General features: G+C 38.8%; 1 protein-coding gene across 5 annotated transcripts; it reads left to right on the forward strand.

The window, feature by feature from the left end:
- Nucleotides 1-1,965: 1,965 nt before the first annotated feature.
- RAP2C (RAP2C, member of RAS oncogene family) lies at nt 1,966-17,944 on the forward strand. Of its 5 annotated transcripts, none has more exons than XR_009518002.1 (5): nt 3,427-3,616; nt 3,761-4,575; nt 7,060-7,375; nt 8,478-10,042; nt 15,457-17,944. XR_009518002.1 is itself a non-coding variant. In XM_060002388.1 (4 exons), the coding sequence occupies exons 2-3, from the start codon at nt 4,303-4,305 to the stop codon at nt 7,336-7,338; spliced, it is 552 nt and encodes a 183-aa protein (XP_059858371.1). In that variant the 5' UTR covers nt 1,966-2,160; nt 3,761-4,302; the 3' UTR covers nt 7,339-7,375; nt 15,457-17,944. The 5 variants fall into 5 exon arrangements, 3 of the variants coding, with proteins under 3 accessions (XP_059858371.1, XP_059858372.1, XP_059858370.1); XR_009518001.1 differs by lacking the exon at nt 15,457-17,944 and adding an exon at nt 10,739-12,672; XM_060002388.1 differs by lacking the exons at nt 3,427-3,616; nt 8,478-10,042 and adding an exon at nt 1,966-2,160.
- Nucleotides 17,945-19,889: the final 1,945 nt, after the last annotated feature.

Here is a 19,889-nt window from a genome sequence, read left to right on the forward strand (position 1 = left end):
TTCATTAGTCCTGAAAATACCCTAAAGCAAGTAACAATAGTTATAAAATACTACACTTAGTAATGCCTAGGGTGACGTTATAAAGAAACAGATATGTTTCTGTGGTGGTCATACTATGTTCATAGGAAATGTGAATTACTGTGATCTTTTTGAAGGACAATTTGGTAATATTTACAAGAAGAATTTTAATGTAAGTACCCCTTGTTTCAATTATTGAGTTACTGGAAATTCACCCTAAGGTTTAACTGACAAAGAACATGTGCAAGATGTTCAGTGCAAAGAACTAGAATCAACCAGTGTCCTTTAGTAGAAAACTGGTTAGCTAATTCATGGTTCAGCCATTTTAAAACATGAAGTAGATCTATATGTTCTGAAGTGGAAAAATCACCAAGATATAGTAAGTGGAAAAGGCAAGGTGCTGAATGGTGTGTATAGTAAGATTACTTTTGTAGTAATTTAAAAAACACATATAGAAGATGGATTGATAGATGTAGTAGCATATAAACATTTTTTCCCCAAAAGGAAACAAAAAAGCCTTTAACAATAAATGCCTTTGGAAAGAGTAACTGAGTTATTATATTTGTACCATTTGGAGATACTTGGGCTTTAAAAGTTTTGTTTTCTTCTCCATGTTCACTGAGTTTTTTTTTTTAGAAAAACACTTTATTAAATCTTTAAAATAAAAACCCAATAGCTAGCATTTATTGAAGGTTCGTAATGAGTGAGGGACTGTGCTAAGCATTTTACATATAATTCATTATAGTCTGACATTAAATGATTAGCTCCATTTTCTAGGTGAGATGTTCGAGGCTCAGGTGAAATCACTTGCTTGAGGTCCCACAGCTAGGAAGTGGGGAAGCTGCCGTTTGAAATGCCTGTCCACCTCAATTCAGGGCCCTTGGCTCTCAACTACCAGGCTGTGCTCTTCTAATTGGTCTTTATATTCTCATCGCCTAATAAGAGTGAACTGGCAAACAACTGGAGTCTAATGAGGTAATGTATGTGAAAATACTTTTCTAAGTATAGAGATGTTTGGGGAGGACAGGCTGAGCAGCAGGAGGGAATTTAAATTGGGAGACCTGTCCACTGACCCCTAGACAGTCAGGATATTGGTGTTTTTCTTTTTCCCTGAAGAGGGGAGGATCAACGAATTTTTTTCTCCTTTAAAATATCATAAAATTATATTTATTCCCTTTTTCCTCAATAATACCTGATCACTGTTTTAAAATTACAATGATATGGAGAAATGAAAGTCCTTTCATAATACCCCTCACTGATAATTAATGACTGTGTTTCAGATTATAATGGCTATATAACTATATATTGCACACACTCCCACATATTTTACATAAATGGGAGCAACTATATATTTGTTCAGTATATTGCTTTTTTTAATCCTTACAGTATATCTTGGCCATCTTTTCATATCAGCACTTAAAAATCTACTTTTTTTAATAGCTGCACGGTATCTTATTTTGTGAATGTGTGTGTATGTACACATTATTTTTTAAATCATCTACTGAAGGACGTTTAAGTTACTTCCAATTGTTTACTCTCCTAGACGCTGCTGTAACGAATACCCTTCCTAAGAAAGTTTAGAAGGATCTTCAGACTGTGTGACATTTGTCTACCCTGTAGTCGATGAGAGTGACCCAATCGGACTCTGTACCGAGGGCAGGAGTATGTTTCCCTGCGGGGAGAAACGAAGAATTCTCTCCAAAATACTTTGGCCAACACAATCATATTAGAGTTGCCAACAGGTGGGACCACCTCAACAAGAAGGGCACCCTGTTTAGCCAGTTTAGTAACAGCAGAGACTTGCTACAATTGCTCAGCACTGATTGCTGGATCAGAAGAGGAATTTCCAGACTCAGTTACAAGCAGGGCTGGTGCAGGGCTGTGGATTCCCCCAGACAGTCTGGAGACAGCTAGCCAGGGAGGTGGGCAGCAGAGCTCCAAATCAGGCAACAGCACGTGTGGAAGCGCAGTGACCTACAAGGAGACTCATAATTCATAGACCAAACCTCTTCCAGCAGAGGGCAGTGCCTCAGATATCAGGTGGGACTCAGGCCAGCTGGAGCCAGAGCTGGGGACTTCGCGGGACAGATGACACCAACCCTAGGCTGAGGAGAAATTGAGCTAAACTCTCCTTTGGATACTGTAAGTGACATTGGGGAGTACTCAGGGAGAGACACAGTGGGACTTCACACTACTGTAATTTGCCTGTTGTCTAATGTCTAACAATCTGGGTTTGGTAATAAATCCCTATTTATACAGTTCAGCCATTAGGGCTTACAAGTAAGGGGATTTGGGGTCAATTTAATTCGACTGGCCACTGACTCAGGTTTCTGGGTGCATGCCTGAATCAAAAAGGGAGTGACATGCCTAAAATATAACCTAGGCTTCTGGGACCCTGGGGCTCTGTGGATCTGACACAAGGTTTACAAATAGAAAGTTAGCAGAGGGAAAGATATGTAAGAAGTACCAATTTTATCTAAAAATAGAAACTTAGTGTGTTTAACCCGAGTCCTTTGCTTCTGAATTCAAAGACTATGAAGGATGGCCGTTAAAACAAACTTTAACTTGGAAGAGCCAGCCATGCAAATTGCTGTGTCTGCAAATAATGAAAAGATTAAAAGAAGTTAGTCTGCTGGCCTAAACAATTTCCAATCAAGGCTTCCCTGCTGCGTAGCGGTTGGAATAAAACATGGGGCAAAGCTGAGTTACAGTACCGTAAAGTGTACTTCTAATCCTGTTGTTTTTCGACCCTGGTGATAAGAAAGAAAGGAATGACTTTGGCATTTGCTGATGGAGACAAGGCAGATTTGCCAGATGATAAAAGTACCGTGTGTGTGCTTAATTATTTGTCAGGCACGGCTAAATAAAACACACCACAGAGGAAATCAGAACCATTAGCGAAGTCGAAGGCTAGTTTGCACGCGTTTCTTCGAAAAATGTCAAGTGGAAGAAATACCAGCAAAGAGAATCAACTTTCTTGGCTGTTTTATTTTCCCTTCTGCTTCTAGTCCGGAGATGTTTGGCGTTCTCCGGGTCGTTAGATCCGCCAAGAGTGGATCGAGTCCTCAGGCCGGGCTGGGGGCAGCTGAGACGCGGAGAGGCTTCCGCGAGGTCGGGGTGGGACTGTCCGCAGCATCAGCAGCAGGAACAGCAGCTGCGGGCAGCCGGGCGGAAAAAGGGAGGACGCCGGAGGTTCTGGGAGAGGCCCTTTGCCAAGGCCATAGCCCCGACCCGAAACCGTCCCCTGGCCGTCTCGCCCAGCAGGGCGCGGCCCCAGCGCCAGCCGGCTCGCCCCGGAGAGGTGGGACTTTCCCCACCGGAAGTGATCCCGTCCAGTCTCGGGGAACTGGGGCACCTCAACCAGTGTGTCAGGGAAACCCTTCCGGGTGTGTGCGGTGGGGGGGGGGGGTGGGGGGTGAGAAAAAAAAGAGGTGGGTTCGCCTGGAGTCCCAGCGGCCGCCGCCGCCGGACGGCCCCCGCCCCTTTTCCCTCTGCGAGCCGCAGCGCAGGGGCGGCGGTGAGACCAAGGAGCCGGCCGATGGCCATGGCCTTGGCGTGACAGAGCCTCCCGGGCGGCCGGGCGGGTGAGGACGGCAGGGTAAGCGGCGGCGGTGTTGGCGGCGGTGGCCGGGTCCGGGTGGGAGCCGGGGGCGGGGGGAGGGGAGGCGGCCGGCCGGGCCGCCCGGCTGGGGCGGGCGGGGGTCCGGCGGGTAACGCGCGCCCTCTCCCCGCCCCATCACAGGCCGGACGACGCCCGCGGGAGCCGCGGCCCAGAGACCCGTCCGGGCAGCAGAGACTGGAACAGAGCACACAGGCCCGGGCCGGCTCGGCGGCGCGAGCAGGAAGCGGGGTCCCTGGGCCCCTTTGTGTGAAGGGCGGGGGAGGGGTACGGGGCAGCCCCCGGCCGCAGGCTCCTCCGACGCCCGCCTTCCCGCGGGAGCCCCCGTCGGTCCTGCGGCGCCCACCCCTTCCCTCCGGGGGGCGCGCCTCGCCTCCCCCCCACTCCGGGCTGCTCCGGGCTCGCCCTCTCCCCACGCCCCCTGCCTGGGCTTCAGTTCCTATAGGAAGGGCATTACCATCCCATCCCCACCCACCCCGACACTTCGCTCTTTCCCCTCCCCCTCCTTTAACTTCCTCTTCTTCCCTCGTTGGGCCCTCGGCTGCTCTGCACTCTCCTCCCGGGTTCGCAGATTTCCGCCCACCTTCCGCCTCCCAGAGCCGCGCCGCAGCGAGCGGGGTGTAATTTTTCCCTCCCTCTGGTAGGAGTTGGGGAAGGTGAGACTCATGAGGGAATACAAGGTAGTGGTGTTAGGGAGCGGAGGGGTTGGCAAATCTGCCCTGACTGTGCAGTTTGTCACTGGGACTTTCATTGAGAAATATGACCCCACCATTGAAGATTTCTACCGCAAAGAGATCGAAGTGGACTCTTCCCCCTCCGTGCTGGAAATTCTGGACACCGCAGGAACTGAGCAGTTTGCCTCCATGAGAGATCTCTACATCAAAAACGGCCAAGGTTTCATCCTGGTTTATAGTCTGGTTAATCAACAGTCTTTTCAGGTAACCAAACCAAGTCTTGTAATTTGTTAGAAGGGGGTGTGGTAATCCTACATTTACTTCTGGTTTGCTTGCACCGTGCGTAAATGACTGTGTTTTGCTTTTGAAAGTTAGACATGGCGCATTTTTGAGGTTACTCCTGGCACGGAAAAGTATCGAGTTGTTTCTGTAGAGAGGACTAAAGTCTCAACCGTCAACAAATGTTTTAAAGTTATTTTTAAGTGAAAGAGAAGTGAAAAAGAAATGTCAGCTTGTGTATATTTAGCCTGGACAATATAGCCTTCTGAAGTTGCTTGTTCAAGTCAACAAGTCTTGGTTAATGTACTCAACAAAACAACATTTAAAAGATAATCTCGGGCAAATAGAGCACTTCAGAAGGAAAATTATTTGGAGCCGATTATCTGTTGCACAGATAACTCCTCTGCGTCTGCTTCCCCCCTCCCCCTCTCTGTTCTCAGCCAAGTCTCTCAGCCAGATTTATAAATCTTAGGGCTGCAAGATGAAGAACTCAAGACCTGCCTTCTAGGCATTTTACTTACTTGGAGCGTGTGAAGGGAAGTTACTAATTGAAAAGACTAGTACCTAGAATTAATAACGAACAAAAATCTAGAATGACTCTCCTTTTTTGCAGTTCATCCAAATCATTTCTGATAATATTGACAATATTTATAGAAAATATGTGGAACTGGGAACACTGAACAAGTGCAGATTTCTAACCCCCGGCCGGTGGCCGAACTGGAGGTGGTCCAATTTCTTCGGAAAATCTGTCGTGTCCTTCACTGGAAGACAGACTGGAGGTTTAACATTATTTTAAGAGATGCAATAAATGTTGCTATTTATTCCTTGAAAATAAATAACCTCATATTGACCCGTTATATTGACCTCCATTGATTTAGGAAATGGATATTTTTTTCTGCATTTAAAGGTGTGCACTAATGTTGCTTACATAAGGGACATTAAGTGCTTTAGCCAAGCCAATGTGCTAATTCCACTTTTCTTAGTATTTTAACTTAAAGTACTATAGTGAGCTTTTCCAGTAACCAGATATAGCAACTTCAGGATTTTTTTTCTTTTAAAGGTAATAATAAATGAAACAACGCTACTGTGACCAAACTAAAGTTCATTTTATGTAGGCTTAAATTCCAAAGCATTACTATTATAAAAGCATTTTTCACCAGAAAGTACCAATGTGCTAAAGGTGCTATTTGACAGGCGTTTTCTTTCTAAAGGATCCTTGGGACATTTGTTATTCTATTAGCTGACTCTCTTGAGGCTGGCAGTCTTTTGAAGGGTTTTTCATAAGATATCCATTATAGCTACTTCTTTTATACACATAAATAAAGAGTGAAAAACTGCCATTATTTCAATGGAGACTGAAACTCTTTTAAGCCCAAATGCCGTAAATTTGGATTCTCAGCTGAACTTGTGTTTCCATAAGGACACAGGGAAAAGAAGCTTAACCTAGAAGACTGAATTGATATGTGATCAAACAAAATTGTTACAAATGTCAAATAACCGTATGTTTTTGTAAATTTTCAGTCCCTTGTTCTTCCTTCATCCTGCAAGTGAATACTGTGCACTGTAACTATTCAAATTAAACACGTGTTATATTTAAGTCAAATCTTTTAAGTTACAAAAAAATCCAAAAAACTAATGTTAGTATTAAATCTATAGCATGTCTTAAATCAGTACTACCCGCCCCCCCCCCAAAGTTCACCCTCCTAGAGAATTGTTAAGGCTCTTACCTTTTGTAATTAATTGTAATTACTTAGAAAAAGTAATACATGCGGGAGAAAATTCAAGTTGTAAACCCGAACATAGGCAAAGGAAAGTTTGACTTCTTCCCGCCCAGACTCCCCCCTGCATTGTCCCTCCCAGGAGCTGCTCACTAGTGTACAGTAATTTCTAACATTGAAGTGTATTTTGAGGATAAAGGCATACCGTTACATTTAAAATGAAACATTGACATGTGTGAATCTGTTTTTAACTTTGGTCTTCTAGACACAAAGCAGTGTTTTTGTTCCCACCTAAAACACTTTCTCTCAAGCGCTCTTGCTAAATGGCTAGGAATGCATAGATGCTGCCATCCTGTGCTAGGATAACAGGTGTTATCAGGAGTGATGACAAGCCGGCAGGTTTAAGGACATGGCCAGACACCCTTTTGTACAAATGGATTCATCATATTTGGGAATTTGCTTTTCAAATCAGTATCGACTGAGGGAAAGAAGTGATTAAATGAGTCCTAAAGTTAGTGTGCAACCTATGTTTTATATTCTTGGCAGAAATCCAGCAGGTGGAATCTGGAAATTACCTAGTTGCTACTTCAATGGAGAAAATGACATTTTCTCTATTTGGGTGTGTGGTTTTATTTTGGATTCAGCGTTCTCTACTTACTGAAGGATGACTTCTTGCAATATTGCAATATTTCTTTTATGGTTATGCAAATAGCATAATTTTTTTCCTTTCTCTTTGTGACTGTTTACATAGGATATCAAGCCAATGAGAGATCAGATTGTCAGAGTGAAGAGATATGAAAAAGTCCCACTGATCCTAGTAGGAAATAAAGTGGATCTGGAACCAGAAAGAGAGGTTATGTCTTCAGAAGGCAGAGCTCTGGCTCAAGAATGGGGCTGTCCTTTCATGGAGACATCGGCAAAAAGTAAATCAATGGTGGATGAACTTTTTGCCGAGATCGTCAGGCAAATGAACTATTCTTCCCTGCCCGAGAAGCAAGATCAGTGTTGTACAACTTGCGTTGTCCAGTAAAAAAAAAGATAACCTCAATCATGGCCATACCGAGCAGGTTAGTTGTTGATGGAACCTTATGTTTTTGGTCAAGTGGAACAAAAAGCTGGGTAATACTAATAATACACATTGTGCTACCTTAAATTTCTTTATTTTTAAAATAGTATTTCCCTTAGCGCAAAATAGTCAACATTCAATGTAGAAAATCGAAAAAAATACAGATTAGTAAAATGAAGGTAAGAAATTGCCTGTATTCCCATCACCAAGATTTGTTTTTTAAAGCAACTTACTGTGCTTCTCTCTCTGGTAACATTCCTTTGGGGTGGGGTAAGTTAAAGGATGATACACCTTTCCCTGTTTTGGTGATGTAGCATCCAAAATGCATGGGAGAGCATCCAGTAATAATTTGAGAAGATGATTAGCTTTGTGTTTTCTATACTTTTCTGGGCTGGAGAGCTGCTGTAATTGAAATCATCAATTTACTAATCACCCAAGTGCTAGATTTACAGGATGATTATTTAATCAAGTTAATCTGTACCTTGCACTGGAGGGACTTAAGTGACCTCTGATAATAATAAATTATAGTGCCACAATGTACCTTGACTTCATTATGAATATATGGTCCAGATGAGAATCTGGTGAAATCATCTGTGATGTGTTTAGAACGGACAGTCCCAAGCCTAGGAAAATAATGTATTCAGTTTAATAAATAATGGAGTTAATAAGAACAATAGTAAAATCTTCAAACCTTTCATTGGGCTAATAACTTAATAAAGGTTTTTTTAATGAATGTGTTTTTGGAAAAGTAAGGTTATATAAAATTTACTGAGCATTTAAAATGAGATTATTTTATTCATGTCATGATCTTTTAATCTAGATTGTAATTGGGCAGATAGTCTCACTTAGACAATAATACTTAGATTATAAGATAAGACAACAAATATCCTGGATGACTGAGAAACCACAGAAAATGCCAGACTAGCCTGACAATATCAGGAATGGAATTGATTGTTTTGAGCCAAGACTGACCTCAAGTCTAAGAGGCAGTGTTGCAAATGGCAACAGTCATTTCAGATTGCAGAGATGATTCCTAATCAAAGGTCTGGCTTTATATGTGCTCCCTGGAGAAAAGACTAACAGTCCCTAATTTATCTTTTCAGACAAGATCTTCTGTCAGCTGGTGTCATCTTTGAAAATGAAGGATGACAACAGTGCTTTATTCAAAATGCTTTCACTCATCAGTTTTTGAGCATACCAGAATGAGATGAAAACACATTTATTGTCTTATACCTAGCTCCATCTGTTATCATATAGTGTCACTGTGCAGACTGTAGCCCAGCATATGTTTTGTTGATAGCATCACACTTGCAATATAGTTTTTTGAGGCAGGAACAGGCCTATGTAGGTGATTGAGTCCAGGGTTCTTGATACCACAATGTCTCTTCTTAAATTGTAAGCCAGCTTCAAGTTTGAGCAAGTTCTGTGTGGTGTCGCATCTTTACCGTTATGCTCTACTTCTCTATCTGACACTTCTAACCAGGCAAATGACGTAAGTGTGTGCATTTTAGTTTTATCATCTTTATAAAAAATTAACCAGCTCCTGCAAAATGTTCCCAGTTTTTTTCTGTCATTAATGTAGACAGCTATAGGAAGGAAACTGAATAAAATTGGTCTCACATGTAGAGGGCCACTGTCTTATTCAAATTGGCAAATGAGTAATGTCTAAAGCTATTTTTAAAGATTTCTTATTCTGAGTTATTTCTGAGTTTATTTCATTTTGCAGCTTGTGTGATCTAAATTACTTTTAATCTGTTTGGTTACCTACACGAATGATTAAGTAGACTTTTTAATATCTCAAGGAAACTATGTTTATATTTTTTGTTAACTAAGGTACTGAAATCAGAAAATATTAATAACAATAATTGCTCATTTTTATAATAATGGGTTAAGTTGCCTGTGTAGTTTTTGTTTGGTTTTTATAAGCAGAATACACAATTGAAGGTGTGAGTCTTGAAATAAAATATCTAATCAGCTGGATTTCTGAAAATGTTATAGGGAGTCCCCTGACCAAGATCTTTTAGAACAAAGCACACTATACGCAGTGGGTTTTTTTGCTATCAAATAAAATTGAACTGATGTGCACAGGTATCTGTAATTGGAGGTCCATAAAGTTTGTGGTTGTGCTTGCTTACTATTTATTTGAAAAAATAGGTGATGGATTCTGAGTCCTGTAGCTTGAGTCATAGAGCTCTGAAGTCTACCAGTCCCAGATTCAGATTGAAGATCAAACTTTGACAAATAAAGGTGATTTGGGAAATGTTTGTCCTTAATATTTATAAGAGTACCTTGTCCAAATTAGAGATAGTAAGACTCAAGTGAGTCAGAAGAACTGTGATTGTTGTAAGTTGGTTTCTCTTAATTGAAAGGGAAAATATATTAATGTTCTAAGCATTACTGCTGATAATTCCTCACATTTATTTCTTACCACCCTTCAATTTGAGTCACCAGTCTGTTGCCCAACACCTGTTTATCTGCATGGCTCCCAGGATTGTTTCCTCACCTTTCACCCTCCCACTGGCAGTAATCTTACTGTAAGTCTGGAAGCAATGCCAGATTCCTTATGCACTGCTTTCGTGGCTGGTTTCCTTACTGACCTGAGGAGCCTGCCACCAACTGCTTTGAAGGACTTCGTTTACTATGCAGCAGAAGTATAATAGAAACCCAGGTCAGTGTTGCAGCCCTGTCTTGGTTTTATTAACTGTATCATCGTTCCCCTGTATTGGTGTAAATAGTTGACATTAGGCTGTTGTGAGATACTGTCGTTGAGAATGATGAGTGTTTTGTTAATAATCTCATAATACTATAAAAGAAGTAAATCACAGTGCTGTGGGGTTTCAGGGAAAGGAGAGACCACGTTCAGTTAGAGCAGGTTCTCAACATTCAGGACTCTTTGCTGTAGCGACCATCCTGTGCATTGCAGAATGTTTAGCAGCATCCCTAGCCTCGACCTACTAGATGCCAAGAGCATTCCCCCCGCCCCTCTGTCGTGGTGAACAGTAATATTTTCAGACATCGCCAGGTGTCTCCTGGGGGGCAAAATTGCCCCTGGTTAAGAACCACTGATTTAGAGGAACCGGGGAGCAGTAGCGTTTGAGTCAGGCCTTGAAGAATGGGTAGGATTTGAGTGGATGGGGGGAGGGGTAGAGGTGATTTCCAAACAGAGGGAATGCCAGAAAGAAAGAAAATAATATCCTAAAAATATTCTGTTAGGGAAGTACAGTAAAGTTATTCCTTAAATGTGATCATTTGGTAAATACTCTTTTGGCAAATAGAATTTTTTTAAAGATTATTTTTTCAAGGATTCCTGTATCTCAGTCCAGTATTGACAGAAATTAATATAATTATTTTTTTAAAAAAACAGGAATAAAAGAAGGTGTTCTTTACTACAGCTTGAAGGTCTCCTGCAGGATTTTATCCTATTTTTCTCCGTGTATTATGGACGGGTTCTCTGGACGAGAGTAAGTGGTGCATAAGAGTACCAAACACCGGGAATCAAACTGAAAGAACAAAGATCATTATTTATGTCAGCCTCAGTTCATTATATATGTCAGCCCGAAGAAAAAGGGAGATTCTTGATTCAAGACTAGTACATCATTTCACGTGGCGGCAGAATGCCCGGGATGTTAACAAAGGCTCCTGAAAGGCTGAACCATCTATGAATGTCATTTTAGTCTAGCTGGCCTTACTATTTCTAAACACAGTGGAATTGATTAGCATTTTCAGGTTTTTTTAAAATAAATAAATATGTGGAATCAGAATTGTTTCTAATCTTTTTTCCAGCTTTTAATTAGATATGATATGCCGGGGATTTAGCAGATGTGAGGGGGAAATCATGAAAATTAAATCACATTTTGTACTTTAAAATGCTGGCATTTTCATATCCAAGTTAAATATTAATCATGTCAGTAAAACACTGGGGTGGAATTCTATTGTTGAAGTTACAGTTTAGATAGATACTTCCTTTTTTCCCCCCTGCCCTATCTTGCTTATCACTTTGGAGAAGATAGCTTACTTTAAATGCTCGTTCGTCATCCAGTTCACATAGTGAGCCAGAATGGAGCCTGTGACACAGCGGCCCTGAGTGGAGGGGAGGAGAAAGCATTCCTTGGGGTAGTGTGCACCATATAGATCTGCAATGGACCTGGGGGAAAAGGGAAGAACAGAGTTGCCTTGTCCTTTCTGCCCACTAATTCTCCCAGACCTTCACTGACCCCCACAAGGTTCATGGTTTGGGACTGTTCAGGGTGGATAGGTGCCTAGTTAGACCTGCTCTGGGTGTGGAGGTGTCTGTGATTAGAATGACTCTTTGTATATCTGTTCCCACTTTAACTGCTTCCTTTTAACCTCAAGATTAGGCTTTTATTGCAGAATAAAATGCATTTGAGCCATTCACTTTTACTCTGTTACCTCTCTAGCTTAGAATGAGCCATCAGTAGAATTAACAAAAATTGCATCATGGAGTTGGAGAATTGCCACTGAGGAAGTATTCTAGCCATACTTCAGGAAAGATTCTCCTCGTGGGAGTACTTCTCAGTGGAATTCTAAAATCCAGAAGATAATATCACCAAGAAAAACTTAAATCCTGTCAGCTGTTGGAAAAACTTATCCTACTAAAAACATACTCCCAAATTCCTTTGATTAGCCACAGTCTTAGGAGTATGGGATTCAGAAAAAGCAATTTAGAGTTGAGGGAAGCAGTGCCCTACCTGGTTTAATTCAAAGCTAGCAGCTCGGATCAGATCATTGGGCTCACACTGCTTATTATCAGTGGGCATGACCATACTGTTTGAGATCTCAGAATTGAATTCATCATATTAATTTAAACTTAGAGATTTTAGGTCTAGGACATAAGAAAAATAGCTTTTCCTTTTTACCCTGGGTTTACTGTAAACTTTTAGTGTGCATGTTCTCCTTAAAGCACGGTTCACCTTCCATTTGAGGATTCTATGCCATAGGTTCAGCTTCTGCTCTCTAATGGGTGACAGATGAGCACTTTTAATGATCCTATAGCTCTCTCACTCCACCCCCTAATAAGCTTCATGAGTGTTATGCAAATTACAATGGAGAAACAAGCAAGATATTTGACAAAAAACATAAACTCTATCAACAGAATTCTAGCCTAGTGCTTTGCTAATATAATTAATATTTAACTTGGATATGAAAATGCCAAGTAAAAACGGGAAAACGAAATTTCTTTTTTTAAAAGTTCCTTTGGTTAAGTCCCCAGAATATCATATGTATAAAACTGGAAAAAGTTAAAATTGATTATGGTTGCACATTTATATTTGCTAAAAAGAATGCTAGTAAATACCATTGTATTTAGAAATGCTAAATCCAGCTAAGCTAGAAAGGCATTCATAAACTGCTAAGCCTTTTAGGAGCCTTTGTTAATATCCCAGGCATTCTGCTGCCACGTGAAATGATGTGCTAGTCTTGAATCAAGAGTCTCCCTTTTTCTTCACGCTGACATAAATAATGATCTTTGTTCTTTCAGTTCTGTGTTTGGTACTCTCGTGTACCAATTTACCCCACTTGGGAGACCCTATTTCATAATTTCCTGAGCAAAAGGTTTGGACTGTTGTTTGGGATTTTTTTTTATTCTTTCCTAACAAAATCTAATTAGAAAAAAGTGGAAAAGTGAAACCAGTTAAGCAAGAATTTGAGCAGAAGCTTCCAGCGTTCAGATTTGTTGGGTGTCTTGCTGGAAACTTGAGAGTAAGGACGAGCATCACTTGGGTTCTATCTCACAAGTAGCATGTACTTTTGCAGTGTGTCTGGATGTGATATCCTGGGAGTTAAAAAGTATGACTTTGACCAGCTGCCTTTAAAACTTCTGGAATGTTTTTTAAATGAATAAGAGTTGTTAGTACACTGAAAATTTTGCTTTCATAGTGTGGAGCAGTAGCGTTTACATTTTGCATTCAGGGAACTTCTAATCTGAGAGAGACTGTACTTTTGGCTTCATGCAAGCTTTTGCCTCAGAATTTATTACTGCAGAGAATTAAAATTTATTACTCTCTGGAAAAGTAGTTGGTATTAATACTTTGTTTAATGGTATGCCTCATATTAATACTGTTGAATCTGACCCGAGATTTATCTATGTCTCTTGATTTCACTGGAGTATTGTCATCCTGTGGAATGTGGATAGACCAAGTATTAACCAGGTTTTTAGAGGGTGGGAAATAATGCATTTATCACATTTTATTTAATGTAGATTATGGTTAATAAGCTGGTATGTATTCTTAATGTTTATTTTGGCTAGAAATAATTACTACTTCCTCAATTTGATTTCAGAGAATGCCTGAACTATTAAATCATCCAAGTCTTCCCTATTTAAGAGACATATTCATATTTGGAAATCTTAAACTCTTTATAATTGCTTATTTTGAAAAATGTGGGTTAAAATTTATAGTCAAGGGCTTCCCTGGTGGCGCAGTGATTGAGAGCCTGCCTGCCGATGCAGGGGACACGGGTTCGTGCTCTGGTCCGGGAGGATCCCACGTGCCGCGGAGCGGCTGGGCCTGCGCGTCCAGAGCCTGTGCTCCGCAGCGGGAGAGGCCACAGCGGTGAGAGGCCCACGTACCGGAAAAAAAAAAAATTAGAGTCAACTTACTAATTCATGTTAATTGACGAAAGTCTGATCTGAAAAAGAGTCCTCACAATGAACTGAGTATATAATGAAATACTGTTGTGTTCAAATAGGTATAAAAATTGAAATGAGGCCAAAAATTAAAAATATAAAGGTCTTTAATTTGGATATCAAAGGCATAATCCTGGTCTTTTCGAAATTTATAACGTAGTTGAGAAATGAAAAAGTTACCTGACGTTTGACATGTAAGGTGCTTTCACATAGTACCTTATGTGATGTTTACCACAACCCTGTCAGGAAAGAATTTTTATCCTTATTTTAATGATGAGGAAACTGGACTTGTCCAAGCTTAAATAACCAGTGTCCTAATTAACAACTTGCGTTAATGCAAAGAAAGTCTTAATTTTAATTGGAAGAAAAATTTTTCTTTAATAATTTCTGAAGAGGCAAACTTTTGTTCTGTTTTTCCTAATGTGTTTAGGTGGCAGAATTTCAATAATAATGAGAGACGTTCTTTAAAACTAATCATTTTTATGATATAGCTGCTAATAAAGAGTTCTCTCAGGCTCTTTGAACACTAATAGATGTGTAGCTGTCAAATGAAATTAAAATTTTGCATGTATAAACATTGGTAGAGCCCTAAGATGATCTTAAGTTGGTTTCACTTGGCATTGTTTCATAGTTGCTATTCTACTCTTTGTTTCTGGCTTTATTTAACAATTTTAATCTTTTACACTAAAAAATGTAATTCCATTCCCCTAGAAGCACTTTGGTGATCCAGCATATTTAAAAGACATTGTGTCTGAATGATAGATTTTTTTCCCCCTGGTATTAATTAGGAGGGCAGAAGTCTACCAATTCTAAGAGCAGAGACTGAGAAATCTCAATCATAGGAGAAGCTTTTATGGTTGGGAGGATGTACTGAAGAGGGCAGACCAGAGTGGGAAATTTGAACTACTGCTGTCACCTAGCATCTAACCCAAGTCGGGGTACCTAGTAGATGCTTGATAGCTAGACTTTGATTGAATTACATTCTCTTATTTTAAAATCTCAAAAAAAAACCCCTAACTTTTGAAGTTTTGCATATTGTCAAGTTAGTTCATAATCAGTATACATTTAATTCTAATACTATTTCCCAATAAAAACATGAAGAGATCAAAGTAGAAGTGACATTTGCCACTTTTACACTGTAAGATCTTTTAAACATGTAATAACATTTTTAATATTGTATACTTTATAAAATATAATATTTTTAAAAATAGAAGTTACAGTATATTACATCCAGTGCATCATTATAGTGTTGCTAAAATTTAATGATTCTTTTGGACCACAGAAAATTATTTTTGCTTAAATTTATGGGGAACACAGTGAAATTCCACTTTACGATTCTGGTACCATTTGCATGTGTATAGAGATCTGTTGTCAGTGTTTTCATTTTAAACTGTAATCTATATTTCTACATTTTAATGACATTTTAATCTTAATTGCAGATAAAACTCAGAGGAAATTTGCACAGATGCTGCTTTGGAGAACTTTACAACCTGGGTTGCAGAACTGAGCCTTGGTAAACCTGTCTCTATTACAGCATGTTGCCATACATCTAATTAAGTGCATAAGGTCTTTGGCCTTCAAGATCCATTGACCTTAAACAGGAATGCTTAGCACGTTTACCATATGTTTAAAATCTGTTCTTTATCAATCAGTCCTTTTGTAGCTTTCTAAGTTCTTATTGATGGCTAATATGCAAGAATTAATTTTTAATATTTTAATTGATTTCTTTAATCAGTTTCTCAACTTGTATTTATTAAATACTCAAACTCAGTATTACCTACTCAATGCCTTTTAAAAGAAAGTTATAATGGAGAAAAAATTGAGCCTTAAACAAATGGTTACTTCTGTATATTACCTCGCACCAGTGCTTCATTCTATTTGTAAAATCTTTCTCCTTTAAATGGTTGGTTAATACTTTGAGCCTTTGTTTACGTGTGGCAGTGTTGTAAAAAGAAACTAAAGATCACATTTTACCTGTATGGATGGAATATCCCTTTTCTTCAAGTGCAGTTTGTGATGTGTTTTTGTAATTAAAATGTTCTGAAAGTTACAATTGATATTTGAAATTGACTGTAGAGCATTTAGCTGAAGAGTTAAGTATTTGATTCCATTAGGTTTTCACATGTGTTAATCTCATTTACAGCATCAAATTGCAGCAGTAACATTTTCCTTTCTGTGAAGTTCTAAATTTAGTTATGACCTACTTAGCAATGCCTTTGAAGAGGGATATTGTATCCATGGTAAATTAATTGTATACCTAAACAGAGATAGCTCAGCTTTGCCTGTCAGGCTTGCAATTGACATCTAGTAGACTTCTGCACATGTAAAATTAAATTCAAATAAAATCATATACAGTTTCTAGTTCTTAATATTTGTCTTTCTGAGTAATAGTTTAAAGCAATATTTGTTAAAGTTTTCTTGCACTATCACAATTGCTTTTTAGTTATTTCTCAAGAAGCATGTTTGTAGTAGAGACAAAAATCTGTGTAACAGGAGGGAGGATAGCGCCAAGTCTCTGGGCGTTTTGTTTTTGTTTTTGTTTTTTTTGCAAATGTGCTTCTAATAGCCATTGCCTTCCATGTTGTTTACCTAATCAGCACATTTTGTCTGAATACTTGAACATTTTAACAGTAACACAGGTATAGAAGCAGAAAGAAAACTTATAAAGAGTAATCTTGTGGTTCAGTTTTAACATCATGACGAGCGCTTTTTCTAGCAATGATTTAAAAATTTTGTAAGTTTGACAGTATTTTGTTGTTGGGTTTTTATTTGGTTTTAGTTGTGTGCTTTTAATTTGCAGAAGTTAATAACTGCAGCTCACCTACTGCACCAAAGTTCTCGATTTTAGGAGCCCAGCTTTAGTCATTTGAACATGCTTCTAAATAAAACAAAACAAAAAAAACCAAAACTATACTTTTGATCTATAATAATAGCTCAATAACTTTGTCAAGGAAAGCTCTAATATATGCAGTGATGGTTTTTGGAAGGGTGTGGCAATTTTAAATTTATATTGTGTGTGATGTTCAAATAAAGTGTTATCTACATTCATGTGATTTATTGGTCAGCATGACCATTAATTATTGCGTAGAAATTAATTAAACTTTGATTTCCTTTTTTAAAATCGTGTTGCATTTGATTCCTGATCAAATTCCCTCAAAGTGAACTCTTGATTTTAGATTTTGAATTTTATGGTGAGATTGTAAGGGTGGAGGCAATTGAAACTTTGTTTCTTATTTATAAACTGCTTGAAATGAATACCTAATTTAAGTTTGCACTTTAACACCAAACTTAAAACCAAACACTCAGTTCAAAGTAGGTTAGGTGATTGTGGTTCATCTTTATTAGCTTTGTGAAATTCTAAAGGAATCAAATAATTCATAATTTAACTTTTCTGCAGATGGATTTTTTTTTAATACAGTGTTTCTTTCCTATGGATAGTTCTCATTCTCTTGCTCTCTCTCGCTCTCTCTGTCACTGACCTCAGCAGCAAGTTTAACTTGAATTCACTTAGGATCACAGGAATCAGGGGAAAGTGATTTAAAGGTGGTTTCTCCAGCACATTTTAAGAAAAGGGACCAAAAGTTATTTTAGCTTCCTCAATAGATTGCATGTCAAGTTGCTTATTAGGATAATAAATTAATATTAAATGCAATATATGTCTCGTCTTTACTATGGCATCTGTTTAGGAGTTGTTCAAATCACTGCAGTAGGGCTCTGCAAATAAAATCATGTAACCTATTATCATGGATCTAATGTACTGTAACTTTATCAATGAAAGGTAAAAAATCTCGAATAACAAGTACAAACATTGAACAATGACCTATAAAGATTTGTAAAAGTAAAATTTTTCCAATAGATTTCATTCTTGTCATTTTGTAAGACGACCCTGCAGTCCACCTGTTTGTAACTTTTTTAATAAAATAGACATCTGTATTACTGAGGTTGTTTTCTTGAATTATTTGGTGTATTACTACTTGTTATTTGCTAGCTTGTAAATCTCATAACTCAAAGTCATTACTTTTTATCAAAATGATAATGTGTATTGCAGTACATGTTTAGACAAGTTAAACGTTCACTTGTGTCCTTAGTCACCATTCTGGCATATATGGGGAAAAACTGAGATATATCCTAAAATGTAATATTTAATCAATTGAATAACTTATAAATAAATTAGAAATTAGAAATAATGGGTAAAAAAGTATAATGTATATGACTTGTCCCAAATGGAGAAAGTGGCCCAGCTACAAATCTGGCTGGGAATTGTCCATGTGTAGGACTTTCCAGATGATATTAAGCAATATAATTAAATTCTGAAATAATGAATTAAGAAAATTCAACACAATTATCACTTTGTTTTGTCCAGTGAAAGGTTTTGCCAATCACTTTAATTCACTGCTTAACCTAGTGTTTTTAAATTGTTGAACAGAATAGATGTTTTAATCTCAATGTTCTTTAAAGCCACATGTTTTCTTCGAAGTTGGACAGTTCTGTCTGTCCAAATGTATTATGAACTGGACTTTTTTAATTGTAAAAAATGGGCAGATTTATATACCTGTGTCATAACATACAGAAGATATTATGTTGTTTATTACCATCGATTATCAGTCTTTAGTTGGGCTCTAAATACCCCATATATGCCATACTAGATGCTGTCCTTCAAGTCCAAAAGCCCTTTTCTACAAGGAAGGCTCTCATGACTTCAGAGCCCTCCCCCTTTTTTTCTACCGAAGGAATAGCATCCCTCATCCAGCAAGGTCAACATTTTTAACCAAGTGAATAACAGAGAGAGAGGGTGGAGTAGGGTAAATGCCTGATGAGCCATATCAGTAGGGTACTCTGTCACAGCCAGGTCACCTTTATATCTTCACCTTTTCTGCCCTTTTCATGTTCTCATCTGGGGAGAAGATTCATCCTCCAGGACATAGCCGCTTGTGTGGGTCAATATCCAAAGCTGTAAGACTTCTCGTTCAGATTTAAAACAGGGACAGTTTTTAGATAGGCTCCTGCTTTCACATATACTTATCTCATTTGAACCTTACAGCTATCTGGTGTTTTGGACTTTATCGTCCCCAATTTGTTGTTGATGAAACCAAAGCTCAGGAAAGTTGTGACTTAAGATCATAAAGGCAAAGTCAAATGATTAAAATGTTGAGGAGGATACTTTGGGACAAGGCTTAAAATTAATTCATCATTGGGTAGTGTCAAATATGTGCTGTTAAAATTATAAGCTCATGGAAACAACACAAAAGACACACAGCAAGAAATAACTGTTTTGAGTCAGTGTGACAGTTCATATGTAACAAAATACTATGCGTCCTATTTAAAGGTAATGTGTTTGTTATATTGCTAAGAGTTTATGTAAGACATAAGCTATTTTCATTATAGCTATTTTTCTTTGGAAAGTCAATGTCTTAAATCAGAATTTGGCAGTCTTTGGCCGCCAGGCAGAATCCAGCCCAGTTAGCAGTGCCAAAAGAACTATAGTTAGGTTTAGCAGCTGTATCCTGAATCCATTGCAGAGTTCAGCTGCACCCTTTTTCTACCTAAACTTAGCGTTTGAATGGAGGACCAGAAGTGCAGTTGATCCCAGACACATCCTTTGTCAGCAAACAAACCTACTTCAGTGCTTAGGCATTGCTCTCTATGGCCCAGGCTGCCCCATTCACAAACTCAATGGTCCTGTCATTGTACAGGACCCATTCATCAGTTTTCTCCCATAGACTGTGAGCTCTCTGAAGGTAGGGCCTTGCCTAAGTCACTTCTTACCTCTAGTGTGTTATAGGTGCTCAATAAATATTTTATGAAATTATAATCACAGAACCAGTATGGCAGATGGGTGTTGACTCTTTAGAAAACTCTAACCCTGCCATTT

Source organism: Delphinus delphis, chromosome X (assembly GCF_949987515.2).
Source record: "Delphinus delphis chromosome X, mDelDel1.2, whole genome shotgun sequence".
In the NCBI taxonomy this organism is placed as follows: Eukaryota; Metazoa; Chordata; class Mammalia; order Artiodactyla; family Delphinidae; genus Delphinus; species Delphinus delphis.